This window comes from Sinocyclocheilus anshuiensis, unplaced genomic scaffold (genome assembly GCF_001515605.1).
Source record: "Sinocyclocheilus anshuiensis isolate Anshui unplaced genomic scaffold, SAMN03320099.WGS_v1.1 scaffold510, whole genome shotgun sequence".
In the NCBI taxonomy this organism is placed as follows: Eukaryota; Metazoa; Chordata; class Actinopteri; order Cypriniformes; family Cyprinidae; genus Sinocyclocheilus; species Sinocyclocheilus anshuiensis.
In genome coordinates, this window is record NW_015542360.1 from 865371 (window position 1) to 880879 (window position 15509).

General features: G+C 33.9%; 1 protein-coding gene across 1 annotated transcript in view; it reads right to left on the reverse strand.

Annotated features, from left to right (window-relative positions):
- dock3 (dedicator of cytokinesis 3) overlaps window positions 1-15509 on the reverse strand; it is a 258400-nt gene that overhangs the window by 51024 nt on the left and 191867 nt on the right. Inside the window, exons 13-14 of the mRNA XM_016490711.1 lie at window positions 9940-10028; window positions 6383-6508 (exon numbers count right to left, since the gene is read on the reverse strand). Of these exons, the coding sequence (XP_016346197.1) occupies window positions 6383-6508; window positions 9940-10028 (215 nt within the window). The remainder of the gene's footprint in view (window positions 1-6382; window positions 6509-9939; window positions 10029-15509) is intronic.

The following is a 15509-nucleotide window of genomic DNA, read 5'->3' on the forward strand; positions in this document are numbered from 1 at the left end:
GAAAATACTTTTTGTACGTGAAGAAAACAAAAATAACGACTTTATTCAACAATTCGTCTCCTCTGTGTCTCTACGCATCATCGTAGTGCCATTTTGGAGAATATCCACTGAACGCAAGCAGAGTACACTATTCTGTGTCAGCCACGCTGCACGGATGCGTTGTTTTCGTTCAAATCAAAGCGTAAATACACGTAGAAAATGTATCCTTGTGTCGCAGCTGATACAGAAGAGCGTACGCTGCTTGCATTCAGCGGATATTCTCCAAAATGCCACTACGGTGATGTGGAGAGACACAGAGGAGACGAATTGTTAAATAAAGTCGTTATTTTTCTTTTCTTTTCTTACGGTTGAACCACTGATGGCAGATGGACTATTTTGACGATGTCTTTCATACATTTCTGGACCTTGACAGTGTAATTTACTTGGCAGTCAATGGGACAGTCACAAGCCTCCCGGTTTTCATCCAAAATATCTTAAATTGTGTTCCGAAGACGAATGAAGCTTTTACGGGTTTGGAACGACATGGGGGTAATTTATTAATGACAACATTTTCATTTTGGGGTGGAGTATCCCTTTAAGAGAAGCTATAATCTTGAATGGACCCGGCACACTTAATTTAGCTTCACTTTTAAACCCTTTTACAGACTGTAATAAAAGCTATTGCTACATAAAGGTCAAATCGTTTGTCCAGCTAAACTGCTGAAGTGAAACTGTACCCACTGGCTGTAAGAAATCTCATCAAACTTGAGTTCAACCTGTATTTTACACTGTGATTCCACATGTAACCTTGGTTTTCAGTCAACTCTTTCATTATCAACCTCATTCAATCCATGACCCAGCAGCCCACATTCTCTGAGCCGAGTGGCAAGCATCTGAATCATAATCCTCAAAATAAACACAGACTCTCTCTGGAATTGTGCTTAGCTCTTACCCGTCTACTCAGGGGAACAAAGTTTTAGCTGTTAGTGAAAGAAGTTGTGGGTTTAATTTGATTTCTTCCAATTACAGCTGATGCAATAAAAGAGAATGTGTGGCTCTTCAGAGCGCCGCTAGAAACCATTTCTCCTGCTGACACCCACCCTGCAGACAGTTATGAGTGCAGAGACGTATATTTCGGCATACACCTTAAAGAAAAGCTTAAATTTGCTCGGATGCCACCAGATATCTCTTGAATGTCTTTACTGGGGGTGGATATATGGGGGGAGAAAGATATAAACCAACTTACGCAATAATACTTTCGCTTTATTTTGTGTGTAATGTGAATAATGAAATAGTTTACTTGACTTTTGCTTGCAAGATGAGAAGATTGAGAATGTCTCATACATTTTTAGTAACAAGGAACAAAATTGACCGCCTGAGGACCTTTGCAAACATTATGAATCTCCATTATACGTATAAACTAATATTACAAAGTAGTAAAGAATATAACAAACATCTGCTCTTCTAAAAGTACCCTAACAAAAGTGAATAGGGTACTTTTAGAAGTGAATCCACAAAATGTGGTATACATATGTGTGTGTGTGTGTGCAAATAATGCAAAGAAATTTGGTCAGTTTTGATTTTATGTTTTCTGTTACCTTTCCAACATCTACATTTAAATTTAAAAATTCAAACTTTTCAAAAAATTTTTTTTATTATTGTTGCTTGTTTGTTCTATTGCACAGCATTATTACACAGGGTTATTATAGTTAACAAAAACTGAAACTGAACAATTAAAACCATTAAAAAAAAGATATTTAAACATTAACTGAAATTTAAAAAAAGAAAACATTTTCAGCTAGTTGCCAACATATCTTACAAAAAAAGAAGAACAAAAAAGTATATATATTAAAAAAAAAAATGAATAAAACCTATATAGATAAGCTATATAAAATACTAAAAATGATAAAAACACAATAAAATTACTAAAACTTGAACTAAAATTGAACTGTAAACAAAAAATCACAATGATTGAAATATTAATAAAACTATAACAGTATCTCAATGATGCTAAAATAACACTGCTACACAATAAGTGTATGAAAATCACATTTTGACAAATTAATTTTTTAATGCAAATGCATGTGAAATTTGACAAAATTGGCACGTTGTTTTTTTTGTTTTGTAGGATACTTTAATTTAGATGAAATTGTTACTGAGGGGTAGATCTTTAAGTATCTTTATACTTTCAATACTAATTTTGTACTCAATGAGCTTTAAAGTTCAAATAAATAACTGTATTAATAAATGGTTAGGTTATAAGCAATTTATTTTCAATCTTTGAACATTATCTGGAGTCATTAGAAAACAAAAGTTGTTCAGGTTTAACTATGATCTGTATTTTTTGTTAGTAATTGATTCTCATAACTCAATTCATAGTGTTTAAACATTTAAAATGATTTAAATACAACGTTAAAATGCTATCAAAACATATTTTGAATAAATAATACCAGTATCATTACTAGAAACAATATTGACAATACTGGCCTTGATGCTACTTAATATCAGATCCAAAAGAAAGTAAGCTAACATGCAACGTCCCACAACACAAATGCAACTGTTAGTGAATTGAACAAGAAGAAAATCTAGATAAGAAAGCAAATACGATCACAAGTGCTTTTAGAAACAGTCAATGGAATAGACAAAGCTTTATTTAGTAAAAGCCGAAATAAAGCTTTGTGTGTTTGTCTGTTTGGCTGACAGTATCCTACAGTTCCACATCCTGATAAAAATGTTATCTGGCAGCAGCAGGCTGGCTCCCTGTCAGTGCTGGATTGCGCTCCTGTTTAGACGCTTTCTGTAATGGATAACGGCTACAGCGTTAGACCCTTCTCTCCACTGCTTCAGAGCTATTTCGCTGAATAAAATCCATATAAAGCTCTCTATTCAGGCACAAATTCCTTCCAACAAGAAACAATCCTGGTGCATTCCCAGCTGGAAAGAGGAAAAATTACCTAACAGCAGTAGCTAGCATATAAAGAAATGGAAGAAGATACTACGGTTTATGTATTTGCATGTGCTCGTATTATGTTTTGTTATGCATATTAAGAGGACGACAAAACACAGAATCACAGGAACCAAAAATCTGAGAATCAATTTGGACATTTTTATACTAAGATAACCTTATATCACTAAAGCTATTAAAAAAAATAGTGATTAAATAAAATAAATAAAATTATCAGACAAAAAAAAAAACATCAGGAAAACTGACTTTTGATGTTTTTCTTTTTCTTTTTGAGAATCCATCTGGATTTATTACACTTAAATTACCTTACATCACTTACAGTATTGTTATTGTTAAACTATTAAAATAGTTTTAAAGCTGAAATAAAATAAATAAAATGAAGCATTAGATGAAAAACATTTAAAACTTAAAAAAAAAAATTGTATTTTTTTTTCTCAAACTAAAACTATTAAAAACATTTTGAAATAAAAGCAGAAATAAAATAATATATATAAATATATTTATAATAAAATCAAATATATAAAATGAAATAAATGAGTGCCACAATTACTAAACCTATTTTGCTTTAAATGAAAGTCATGGTTAGTTTGGTTCATGGCTTAGAACTTTCTGAAATCCCAATGGAGAAAGTGAGTGTGAAAAACACTTCCAGAATCAAGGCTGTTGAAAAAAGGCATTAAAAAGAAGCTGAAAGAAGCTGAAATGGATGATGCAATATCAACCCGTCATGACACTAACACCAGAAAAGGAATGTACAAATAATTCTGGAGAGGTTTTGTTAAACAAACTCATCTCCAGCTTATTGAAAATGTCATGAGAATGAATAATTCTCAAAGCTTGTGGCACTTCAAGTGTCGTTAACATTTCATAATGCTAACAGTTCAATATTCCATCTAATTGCTGGCGCCAAGACTTAATATCGTTTGACAGACAGATATAGTTTTTTTTAACGCAATGGATCCCAATGCTGGGACTACGCTTTAGAAACCTGGCCAGTTTGATATTTTCATGGAATAAAGTCAATGCAGCAATCTGAAATAAGATTACAAGGGTTTTTCCCAGACATCGCAGTTCAATAACATCTAAGCCTCTTTCAGAAAAATACGTACCTCAGAAACCCAAGGAACCATGGCTCTCAGAGACCTATCGACTTATTGGCGTTTCAAAGCGCTGAATTTAAAGAGCACAGCCTTGTCTGTGATTATAATCAAATTACTTCAGGTTGATCGATCTGTGGATGATAAACCAATCATTGAGCCCTTCAGAAGAGCAAGGAAGCGTTAACTTCAAATGAGAGGGATCCTCAGTAGAAGATGGAGGACCTATCAATCCACCTACCACTGAAGGACATCTGGGACTACAAGACTGATGTGCGAGCTTATGGATGAAGAGAAGAGATATTGTACATAGCTACATGGTTTTGACACTGAAGACTGTTGGGGAATAGACTCGAGAGCCAGCGGTCCATCCAATGACTCAACATTTTGAAGGAATACACAGTGACATGATTTTATTAAGAGAGCAACTTTAAGAAGCCCCAGGCTCGTTCTGAATCACAGGGAAGGGATTTCTTAACTCAACTTTGACGTGGCCGGAGTCCAGCTGGTTTTACAGGCCCTCTGGGGTTTGGAGCAGAGAGCCGGACAGTCTGTCAAAATGTGGGTCAAATTCATTTATATAAGCTTGATTCTATGCAGTTAAAAAGCAATGAGGGCAATTATGTGCTGCTTCGTACGATTATTAGTCGTGCTAAAGGCACTTTCACAAGACTCACTTCAGGGCTTACGCGTCGCTTTGACTTCCACTTGAAAAGCGTTGCAGATAGCATCACGGAAGGGTGGTTTTATGAGGTTGCTAGGTAGTGAGAAAACTCTTTGAGTTTAGAAGGGAACAAAAGGTTCTTAGTGATTCCTTTGATACAATGAAATAGAAACAGAAGTTTGGTTAAAGGTACGCTAACAAATTTTATTTTGCAGCTGAAATCCAGTCATTTCAATAGGATGCAATCTGGAATTTACAACCACCTATATCACCTCAGAAACCATCTACAGTAGCAACAACCTAGCAACAGGCTAAAAACACGTTACCATCAGCATAGTAACACCCTGGAAACTGTGAAAACTGTGTGAAAACTGAGTCACACTTTATTATTTCACTTGAAAAGAGTGACAATATTAAAATTTCTGGCCGATATGTTAAGTCGATAATTATTTTTATGTTATGCCCGATAACCGATAAATGGTCAGTATTAAAATTTGACACTATTTTGTCTAATTAAAATAAAAATGTAAAACAACCACAACAACAACAAAATAATAATAAATTAATGGATTTATATGCTACCAGTGAATTTAGGCATCACAACATTGTACAGTATGAAAAATAGACACTCATTTTGAGATTTGCTAAATATTACATTTAACAAAATTATTCAATTATTACTATTGTTAAAGATTAACTTCAAGTGACCATTAAATGATCATTCACAATTAAACAGTGACCATTCATAATGAAACAGCCAATATTAGCCAGTGTATTAAAAAATTCTAATAATGGCCGATAACCAATATGGTACCAACATATTGTGCATTGCGAATGAATAACTACTCCTACAATGTAGATATTACATGTTTACACTGTTTTATCTAAATAAATAAAATGTTTTTTTTTAAATAAATAAATTTACCACAACATTATAATCTACAATACGAAACATATAAATGTTGAGATTTGCTAAAGATTACACATTATAAATAAATTATTAAATTATTCACATTTTTAAAGACTAACTTATTAATTAGTCACTATTAAGTGATGGTCAAATATGATCTAGATGTAAAAATAAAGGAAATGAGCATGGAGTACTAAGCAGCTAATATCGGCCAATATAATCTAAAAAAATTCTAATATCGGCCGATAACCGATATGGTACCGACATATTGTGCATTGCGTATGAATAACTATTACTATATTGTTAATATTAACATTTTATATTGATTTTTGTCTAAGAAATTATTTTTTTTAAATGCTACAGGTAAATGTAGGCATCACAACATCTATAGTATGAAAAATGGATATTCATTTTGAGATTTGTTACAGATTACATTTAACAAAATTATTAAATTATTAGTATGTTTAAAGACTAAATTTAATTGAACATTACATGGATCTAGATTAAAAAATAAGGAAAATGAGCATGCAGAACTAAATAGCCAATATCAGCTAATATATTTTAAAACTCTAATATCAGCCAATAACCGGTATGGTACCACCATATTGTGCACTGTGAATAACACTTACACTGTTGTACATTTTCTAACTTTAACTTGCTGCAACTGTCTACTTTCAGACCATGAGTATAAAATCTTGGCATATCTCTTGGATTCATTCAGTCCTGAACTAATCTTTAAGTTCAGCCGTGACCTTCATGAGACTTACCTGGCATGATCACATCAGGGAAGCCCAGTTTGCGCGTAATGGCCACGCCGCGGTTGAATATCATGGGGTTTTCCCTGCGCACCTGCTCCATGTCGCCCCTCAACAGCTGCAGTGAGATGATTAGACCTGCACAAGAAGAAGAGTTTGGGGAAATGTGAGACAACTTCATCTTGACAACCACTGTAATTATTGTGATTACGTTAGTATTTATTTAGTAAACTTGGCCTTTGTTTCGAAGAACGTACCAGAGAGATTGCATTTCTGTTACGATTTTGTTCAGGTCTCTATGTCTGCTGCCAGTAACTGCTACAATTCAATTCAATCAAGACATTGTTTTGGGTCTACAATGCCGCTAATGACCTGGCTCCCCGCTACCTTCAATTCTTCATTAAATCGCTCACACACACCGGCCCGCCTGCCGCAATCAGTCATTCTGATTGCCTGGCTCCCGTCAGTTCCCAGTGGGAAGGGTTTCTGTTCATCCAGGTCCAGAAATATTTCTAGGCCTTCCCCTCGATGGTGGAATAAACTCTCAATTAGAACAGGTAACATACTAATTACTACTGAACGATACCTCAAGACACACCTCTACCATATTCATTATCCACTAGATCTAAACTGGCCTTACTTTGCATGCTGATGCAGCTCATTTTAAGGGTTTTCAGGGATCTGATCTAGATTTTCAATATTACTTTGGACTCTTTCATCAATTCCCACACGTTCAACGTAATGCTGCTTGGTTTGAAAGTGACTATTGTCAATTGCTATACTATTGACAATAGACCGTTTTTGTCTGCCACTTTTCTCTGAAATTTAACGTGACCACACTTTAATGCTGCAGGCCAGTAACCAACCACCTATAGCACCACCTACAGTAGCAACAACCTAGCAACCACATAGCAACAGGCTAAAAACATTGGCAACCGCATAGTAACACCCTGGAAACCAAAGACAACATCCTAGTATTAAAATTTTATACAATTTTGTTTTGTATAAACAATTTTAATTAAACCAAAAAATATTTTCACATTTTCTAACTGCACGATTTTCGGCTGTCCCAGACAAAATATTGGCATCGTGAAACAATTGTGGCGATTTCTGTGATCGTGGCTCCTAATCGGTGGTCCTGTGTCGTACAGTGAGAGAGGTTCAAAGACGGCCGTTTTCACGGTCTTGCGACCAAAGATAGCCTACGATACAGCATGATCATCGCACAGTGTGTTTGCTGCTACTATCTAGGTTTACTGACCAACCAATAAAAATGCGACAGGAAATCACCGCGACATGGCGCTAAAACATAAAACTGCTTGCCTCAAGCCCTTATCCCTTCCTCTTTCGCCGTTTCCACTTTTTTTCAGCACACATAAAAAATACAACTGCTAAAGTGTGATTTATCGTGCTCTTTTTGTTTACCACTAACGCATGCTGATGACGTTTATTCTTCTATAGTAACGTGTGTCGTATCGTACGAGTCAATAGGTGTCATCATCATACAGTCTACCACTGTGATCCAAACGGGATATATCACCCTCCGAAGGGCACTTCGGAGTGAAAACAATCATGGCCGCCATATTGAAGGGTCGTTCCAAACCGAAGTGCTCAAAACTGGCCACTTCAAAGGGCCCTTCGGAATGAAGGATTTCGAAGGGTACAACTGATGGACACTTCAGGCTCCCATAATCCTTTGCGCAGATTCTTTGCATGATGACGGCGCCTCCGTGTGGGCACGTGATGATGACGCAGAAGGGCACTTCAAGAAACAGTTGTTTGGTCCCCTACACCCTCCAACCCTTCGAAGCTCTCACTCCGGAGGGTAAACCTTTTGAAGGGATTATAGCATAGGGATGAGCCCTTCCGAATGGAACGCAGGGTACACATGTCGTAGCCAAGTTTATTAGATGCATGTCGCACAGTGTGACATGCAGTGATCTTATAGGATTGCTAAAATCGTGCAGTGTGTTTTGGGCTTTTCAATATTACTTTATTCAATATTAATATGACTCTCTCATCATTTCCCAGATGTTTTACGAAAGCCTGTTTCCACCACAGGATAAAAAAAAATAAAAAGGTAACTGCATATATTGTTTTTTCTTGCAATATATCTCATAATTCAGAATTGCGAAATATAAATTTAGAATTGCGAGACACAAATCCAAAATTGAGAGATATAATCTCATAATCGCAAGAGAAAAATCAGAATTGCGAGATATAAATGCTTTGGATTGTTGGATATAACTCGCAATTCTGAGAAAAAAAAGTCAGAATTGTAAGATGTTAATTCACAATTCTGAGAAGAAAAGTCCAAATTGTAAGATATAAACTCACAAAAAAGTCAGAATTGTGGAAAAAAAAGTCGCAATTAAATTTTTTTAATTGTGTGACAGAAAAAAAAAGAATTGTGAGATGTAAACTAAGAATTAAGAGAAAAAAAAATACCAAATTGTGTTAAGGCGCTGTTGCATTTACCAAAATGATCCGGGTAAAATTTAGTTTTCCAATAGGAATCTGCTAAATCGTGTGATCGCAAAAAAGTTCCCCACACAGATTTAGTCTATTTCCAAGTTGGTCACTTGAATTCATATAACTTTATAAAATTATATATAACTTTATTGAAGCAGAATTATGTAGAATTTAAGGAGAACCAGCCAACCACATATAGTTATTTTAACAAAACAAGTGAAATATTGACTATAACAGCATAGCAGGATAATGGACAGACTTTTTGGAAGGACTGTTCAGTTTCTGTGAAGCTAAATGTTCCTCATCTGATGATAAAACTTAACCCTTTAGGCGCCAGGGATTTTTGGAAAAATGCTGGATTTTGACATCAAGATTTCAAAAGCTTGTGGCTTGAAAGGGCTTAAAGATAGAGATCTACTGTAAATTAGAAAAATGTTGGGCATGACCGAAAGTTTATGTGGGGTGTAAATATACTCGTCTAATTTGCATATTATGACGTCATCAGGGGGCGGCCATCTTGAATTTCACAATATTCAGGAAATAGTAGATATTGAATTGATGTTTGAACTTATTTGCATGTTTTTTTATTGTCTTTTTATCCTCATTCCAAATTATCAGAAAAGAGGAAACCAACAATAAAACGGGAAAATACTAAATTATTACTATATTACTATACTATATAGTAGTATAACGCATGTGAACAGTAGCCTACTTTTTGATCAGTTCATCAGTAATATTCAGGAAATAATAGATATTGATCCTCACGGTACAACTTTTTATTAGCCATTTGGCGATTTTCTCTCACAAATCTCACAATTTACTCGCACGCTCTGAACTGAACTGCTTCCGCATCAATGACAGATAGCTCACTTGCTCTGCTATTTCCTCGAACACCTTGAATAGGAACGTGACGTAATTTTGGTCTAGAATCGAAGTACTACATGTCTGCCATCTAGTGGTAGGGAATACAAATGAGCTATTACACCATATTAGGAACTACAGTCTATTTTATTAAGTATGACGTCTTGTCGCAATTTTGCGACTTTGGCACTTAGAGGGTTAAATCAAGTGTACGACCATTTTGGAAGTGCACTTACCGTAGTTAGTGCTGGGGGCGGTGTATTTGGTGCTGGACTTGCGGATAATGTTCTCATGAATCTGGTACCACTCGTTTTCATTATTACACCTGTGAAAGAGAGAAGAAAGAGGACAAATGATTATAGCAAGGAAAATATGTCGCTGTGCAGATGAAGCAGGTGGAATTGCTGCATCAGTATTCAAATGATTCCCAGATGCTTGGAATCACAAATGCAATTTGTCAGTATACAGTATATGTAACTCAGTTTCAACAGTAAAAGGTCTTGTCCTAAGGGGGCATCGCAGTACGCTAACGAATGTGCCAAGACTTAAAGTAAAAACTGGGCTTTCATCCAGTGGGCTTTCAAGAGAATTATTAATTTGCCACAATTCCCAGTGATACTCTAGTGTAGCACGACTGCATAATGAAGATCCCTTCTCAAAATGTTGGAAAATAAATTTGAGTGTTCAATGAGTGTTTAAAGAGCGTTAAAGTCAACATACAACACTATTTGCATTTTACTTGTATAAAACAGGATTTTCAATGAGAACAATGTTTTATTGTCATTTGGATTGTGAAAAGTTGTCGTTACAAACCAGAATAGTGCAATATGACCAGGAATGTAACAAGCATGTGCCTTCACTTTTAAGTCATGAAAACTTCATTTAATCAACAAAAAGATCATATTTTATAATCTAGTAATTTATTAGATATTTCAGATATTGTTCCTTATTATGTTAATTTAAAATGAACATATAGAAACACAGTCTTGTCCCCTTTATCTGTCATATGCTATGACATTTATTCATTGATTTACTTACCTGCTATTTTGTATCTCCACATTATTATATAAAATATAATAAAAATTATTAGCATATTTTTAAATACTTTTTTGTCATTGGTGGTGTTAAAACATTGTTAAAATCGAATGAATGAATTAATGAATTAAATGAATGAACGACCAAACAAACGATTGAATTAATGAAATAATGAATGAATGAGTGTATGAATGAGTGTGTGAATAAATACATCAATGAGTGAATGAATGAATGAATGAATGAATGCCTGAATGAATGAGTGAATAAATGAACAAGCTAATGAATGAATGAATGTGAGTGAATGAATGAGAATGAACAAATGAATGAACGAATGAATGAATGACGTGAGTGAGTGAGTGAATGAATGAATGAGAGAGAATGAATTAATTAAATGAATGAACGAACAAACAAACGATTGAATTAATTAAATAATGAATGAATGAGTGTATGAATGAGTGTGTGAATAAATACATCAATGAGTGAATGAATGAATGAATGAATGAATGCCTGAATGAATGAGTCAATAAATGAACAAGCTAATGAATGAATGAATGTGAGTGAATGAATGAGAATGAACAAATGAATGAACGAATGAATGAATGACGTGAGTGAGTGAGTGAATGAATGAGAGAGAATGAATGAATAAGTGAATGAAAGAATGAATGAAAAAAATCAATCTAATTAATCTAATCAATTGTATATATTGGTATATATCATTTTTTGCTACTGTGAATTTATATTTTATAATTCAGATTTTTTTTTTAATATTGAATATTTCTTTTATATTGTTTATAACTTGTAATAGCGAGTTATAAACTCAAATCCTAGTTTATATCTTAAAATTCATACTTTGTTTCTCACAATTCTGAGTTTATATCTCAATAACAAAAATAAATAAATATGTTTATGTTTATAAAAAATAATCTGAACATTGCTATATATCGGTATATCATATTCATATGAATTTGACATCAAATTATTTTTTATGAAAATGTATCACTAGTGCTATAACCCTTTCCTACTTCATAAAACAAAACAAAACATAAACAAACAAACAAGCACAAAACAAAGCTAAGTAAAGCAAAGCAAAACGAAAGAAAACAAAACACAAAGCAAGCAAAACCAAAAACAACTCAATCAAAACCAAAAATACATAAATAAATAAATAAAACAAAATCCTTTAGTCACCCATAAAATTGTCCTTTTTGATTAGCAATAATGTCAAGATGTTGAGACATATGAACTATCAGCAAAATGTCTTGTAAGTAAGAAAAATCAATAATTTTTGAGAATGGTGCTAAAGAGTTTTAGGTTGTATCCAGTGTCCGTTTCTACAAAAGAAGTGGTATATCTTTGACGCTGAGTCTAGAATAACCTATAATCAAGACAATTAACCCCAGCCGGCAAAGCTGCATTACCATTTGCATGCGGAGTTTGTCAACTGGCACTTGAAAAAAACACGCAGTCAAGTACAGCCAAATGTTGAGAGCCATCACAATTAAGCAAATCACGACACTCTACTGCTCAAAAGCAGAGAAGTGCGGTGCTCTCAGGAGAGAGAACAGAGCCATATGCTACGTTCCAGCATCAGTAGCTGCTAAATCGCTGTGGGCTAGCTGTTGGAGGTTCGAGAACAGCAGCTTTGTGGCCTGAGGGGAAGTGATGTCGTTAATGCCTGATCCAGAAGTGACTAAACCTGTCGTGGCAGCTGAAAAGGGACCTCCGCGCTATGCTAATGCTAGTGTTTGTGGTGGCTTAGCGGGCAGATGCTTTGTGGGAACTCCCACAGAGTCCATCTGGTTGGCGAACAAATGAATGAACGAATGAATGAATGACGTGAGTGAGTGAATGAATGAATGAGAGAGAATGAATTAATTAAATGAACGAACAAACAAACGATTGAATTAATGAAATAATGAATGAATGAGTGTATGAATGAGTGTGTGAATAAATACATCAATGAGTGAATGAATGAATGAATGAATGCCTGAATGAATGAGTGAATGAATGAATGTGAGTGAATGAATGAGAATGAACAAATGAATGAACGAATGAATGAATGACGTGAGTGAGTGAATGAATGAATGAGAGAGAATGAATTAATTAAATGAATGAACGAACAAAAAACGATTGAATTAATTAAATAATAAATGAATGAGTGTATGAATGTGTGTGTGAATAAATACATCGATGAGTGAATGAATGAATTAATGAATGACTGAATGAATGAGTGAATAAATGAACAAGCTAATGAATGAATGAATGTGAGTGAATGAATGAGAATGAACAAATGAATGAACGAATTAATGAATGAATGAATGACGTGAGTGAGTGAGTGAGTGAATGAATGAGAGAGAATGAATGAATAAGTGAATGAATGAATTAATGAGAATGAACAAATGAATGAATGAATGCAGTGAGTGAGTGAATGAATGAGAGAGAATGAATGAATAAGTGAATGAAAGAATGAATGAAAAAAATCAATCTAATTAATCTAATCAATTGTATATATTGGTATATATCATTTTTTGCTACTGTGAATTTATATTTTATAATTCAGATTTTTTTTTTAATATTGAATATTTCTTTTATATTGTTTATAACTTGTAATAGCGAGTTATAAACTCAAATCCTAGTTTATATCTTAAAATTCATACTTTGTTTCTCACAATTCTGAGTTTATATCTCAATAACAAAAATAAATAAATATGTTTATGTTTATAAAAAATAATCTGAACATTGCTATATATCGGTATATCATATTCATATGAATTTGACATCAAATTATTTTTTATGAAAATGTATCACTAGTGCTATAACCCTTTCCTACTTCATAAAACAAAACAAAACATAAACAAACAAACAAGCACAAAACAAAGCTAAGTAAAGCAAAGCAAAACGAAAGAAAACAAAACACAAAGCAAGCAAAACCAAAAACAACTCAATCAAAACCAAAAATACATAAATAAATAAATAAAACAAAATCCTTTAGTCACCCATAAAATTGTCCTTTTTGATTAGCAATAATGTCAAGATGTTGAGACATATGAACTATCAGCAAAATGTCTTGTAAGTAAGAAAAATCAATAATTTTTGAGAATGGTGCTAAAGAGTTTTAGGTTGTATCCAGTGTCCGTTTCTACAAAAGAAGTGGTATATCTTTGACGCTGAGTCTAGAATAACCTATAATCAAGACAATTAACCCCAGCCGGCAAAGCTGCATTACCATTTGCATGCGGAGTTTGTCAACTGGCACTTGAAAAAAACACGCAGTCAAGTACAGCCAAATGTTGAGAGCCATCACAATTAAGCAAATCACGACACTCTACTGCTCAAAAGCAGAGAAGTGCGGTGCTCTCAGGAGAGAGAACAGAGCCATATGCTACGTTCCAGCATCAGTAGCTGCTAAATCGCTGTGGGCTAGCTGTTGGAGGTTCGAGAACAGCAGCTTTGTGGCCTGAGGGGAAGTGATGTCGTTAATGCCTGATCCAGAAGTGACTAAACCTGTCGTGGCAGCTGAAAAGGGACCTCCGCGCTATGCTAATGCTAGTGTTTGTGGGGGCTTAGCGGGCAGATGCTTTGTGGGAACTCCCACAGAGTCCATCTGGTTGGCTGTCTTGGCGACTGGCTCCAAGGGCGTCAAGGGTGGTTCTGGTCTGTCGCTCGCAGGGTCACAACAGCATTGCACACCAACACAGGCTGTTTGATGGAAAGTGCTACATTCCAGAAGACGGAGAAATATCTGCTGCAAATCCGATCGGATCAAATGTCGGTCTGGTTTGCCGTGGCATTACGTTCCCAAAAGTCTACCACTAGATGTCCCTAGAAACTAGTCCAGCCTGAATACACATGCAAATACATGCATTTTTATATATTTAAAAAAATTTTTTTCCTGTCTTACAACCTCAAAGATACTGATCTGCTTGCTTAAGCCCAAAGTACAGGAAAGCCTTCAGGGCTCAACAAAAAGACAAAAAAACAAAAAGACCCGGGGCGAGTGTGAGAGAGTTTCATGCCGGTTGACAGAACTGTGACTCGCGCTACAGAAGCATTGCTGAGTCACGACATCTTGCACACATTTTTATGTCTTGCATTTGGTTTTCTGTAATACTGTACAGAATAATGGTGCAAATTGTGCTGGTTGAAACTTTTCACTAAGGTTGATATACAGTATATAGACATTGTCAAAATTCATATGGGTTTAAAAAATACAATTGTATCTTAAATATATATTAAATGCATGTGTATGTATACATGTGTGTTTTAACTATGTACTGTAAATTATTTGATTTCATTGTTATGTAATTAAATATCCAATCTAAATAAATAAATAAATACAAACAGCTACACAAACTAAAAAAAATACATATGGGTTAAAAATATAAAAAAATACAATAGGAATTATATAATTTAAATTGTATATTTATTTTATTATTATTTATTATTTAATTTAATCATTTTCTTTGTTTTAATTAAATAAATAGGTAAATATTATTATTTATATATTTAGCTTATGAATATAACTACTTGAGATATATAATAATATAATAAACTGTTTATTTGAACTGTTTTGATATTTTAAGTGTTATTAAATTAAATATGCAATTATTTAATTTTAATAAATAAACAAATACATTTGTACTTAAATAAACCAATATTATTAGTAGTAAACCCATATTATTAATAATAATAACTATTATTCATAATTGAGTACAAATAAATACAGAAATGAATAATAATAATAATAATAATAATAATAATAATAATAATA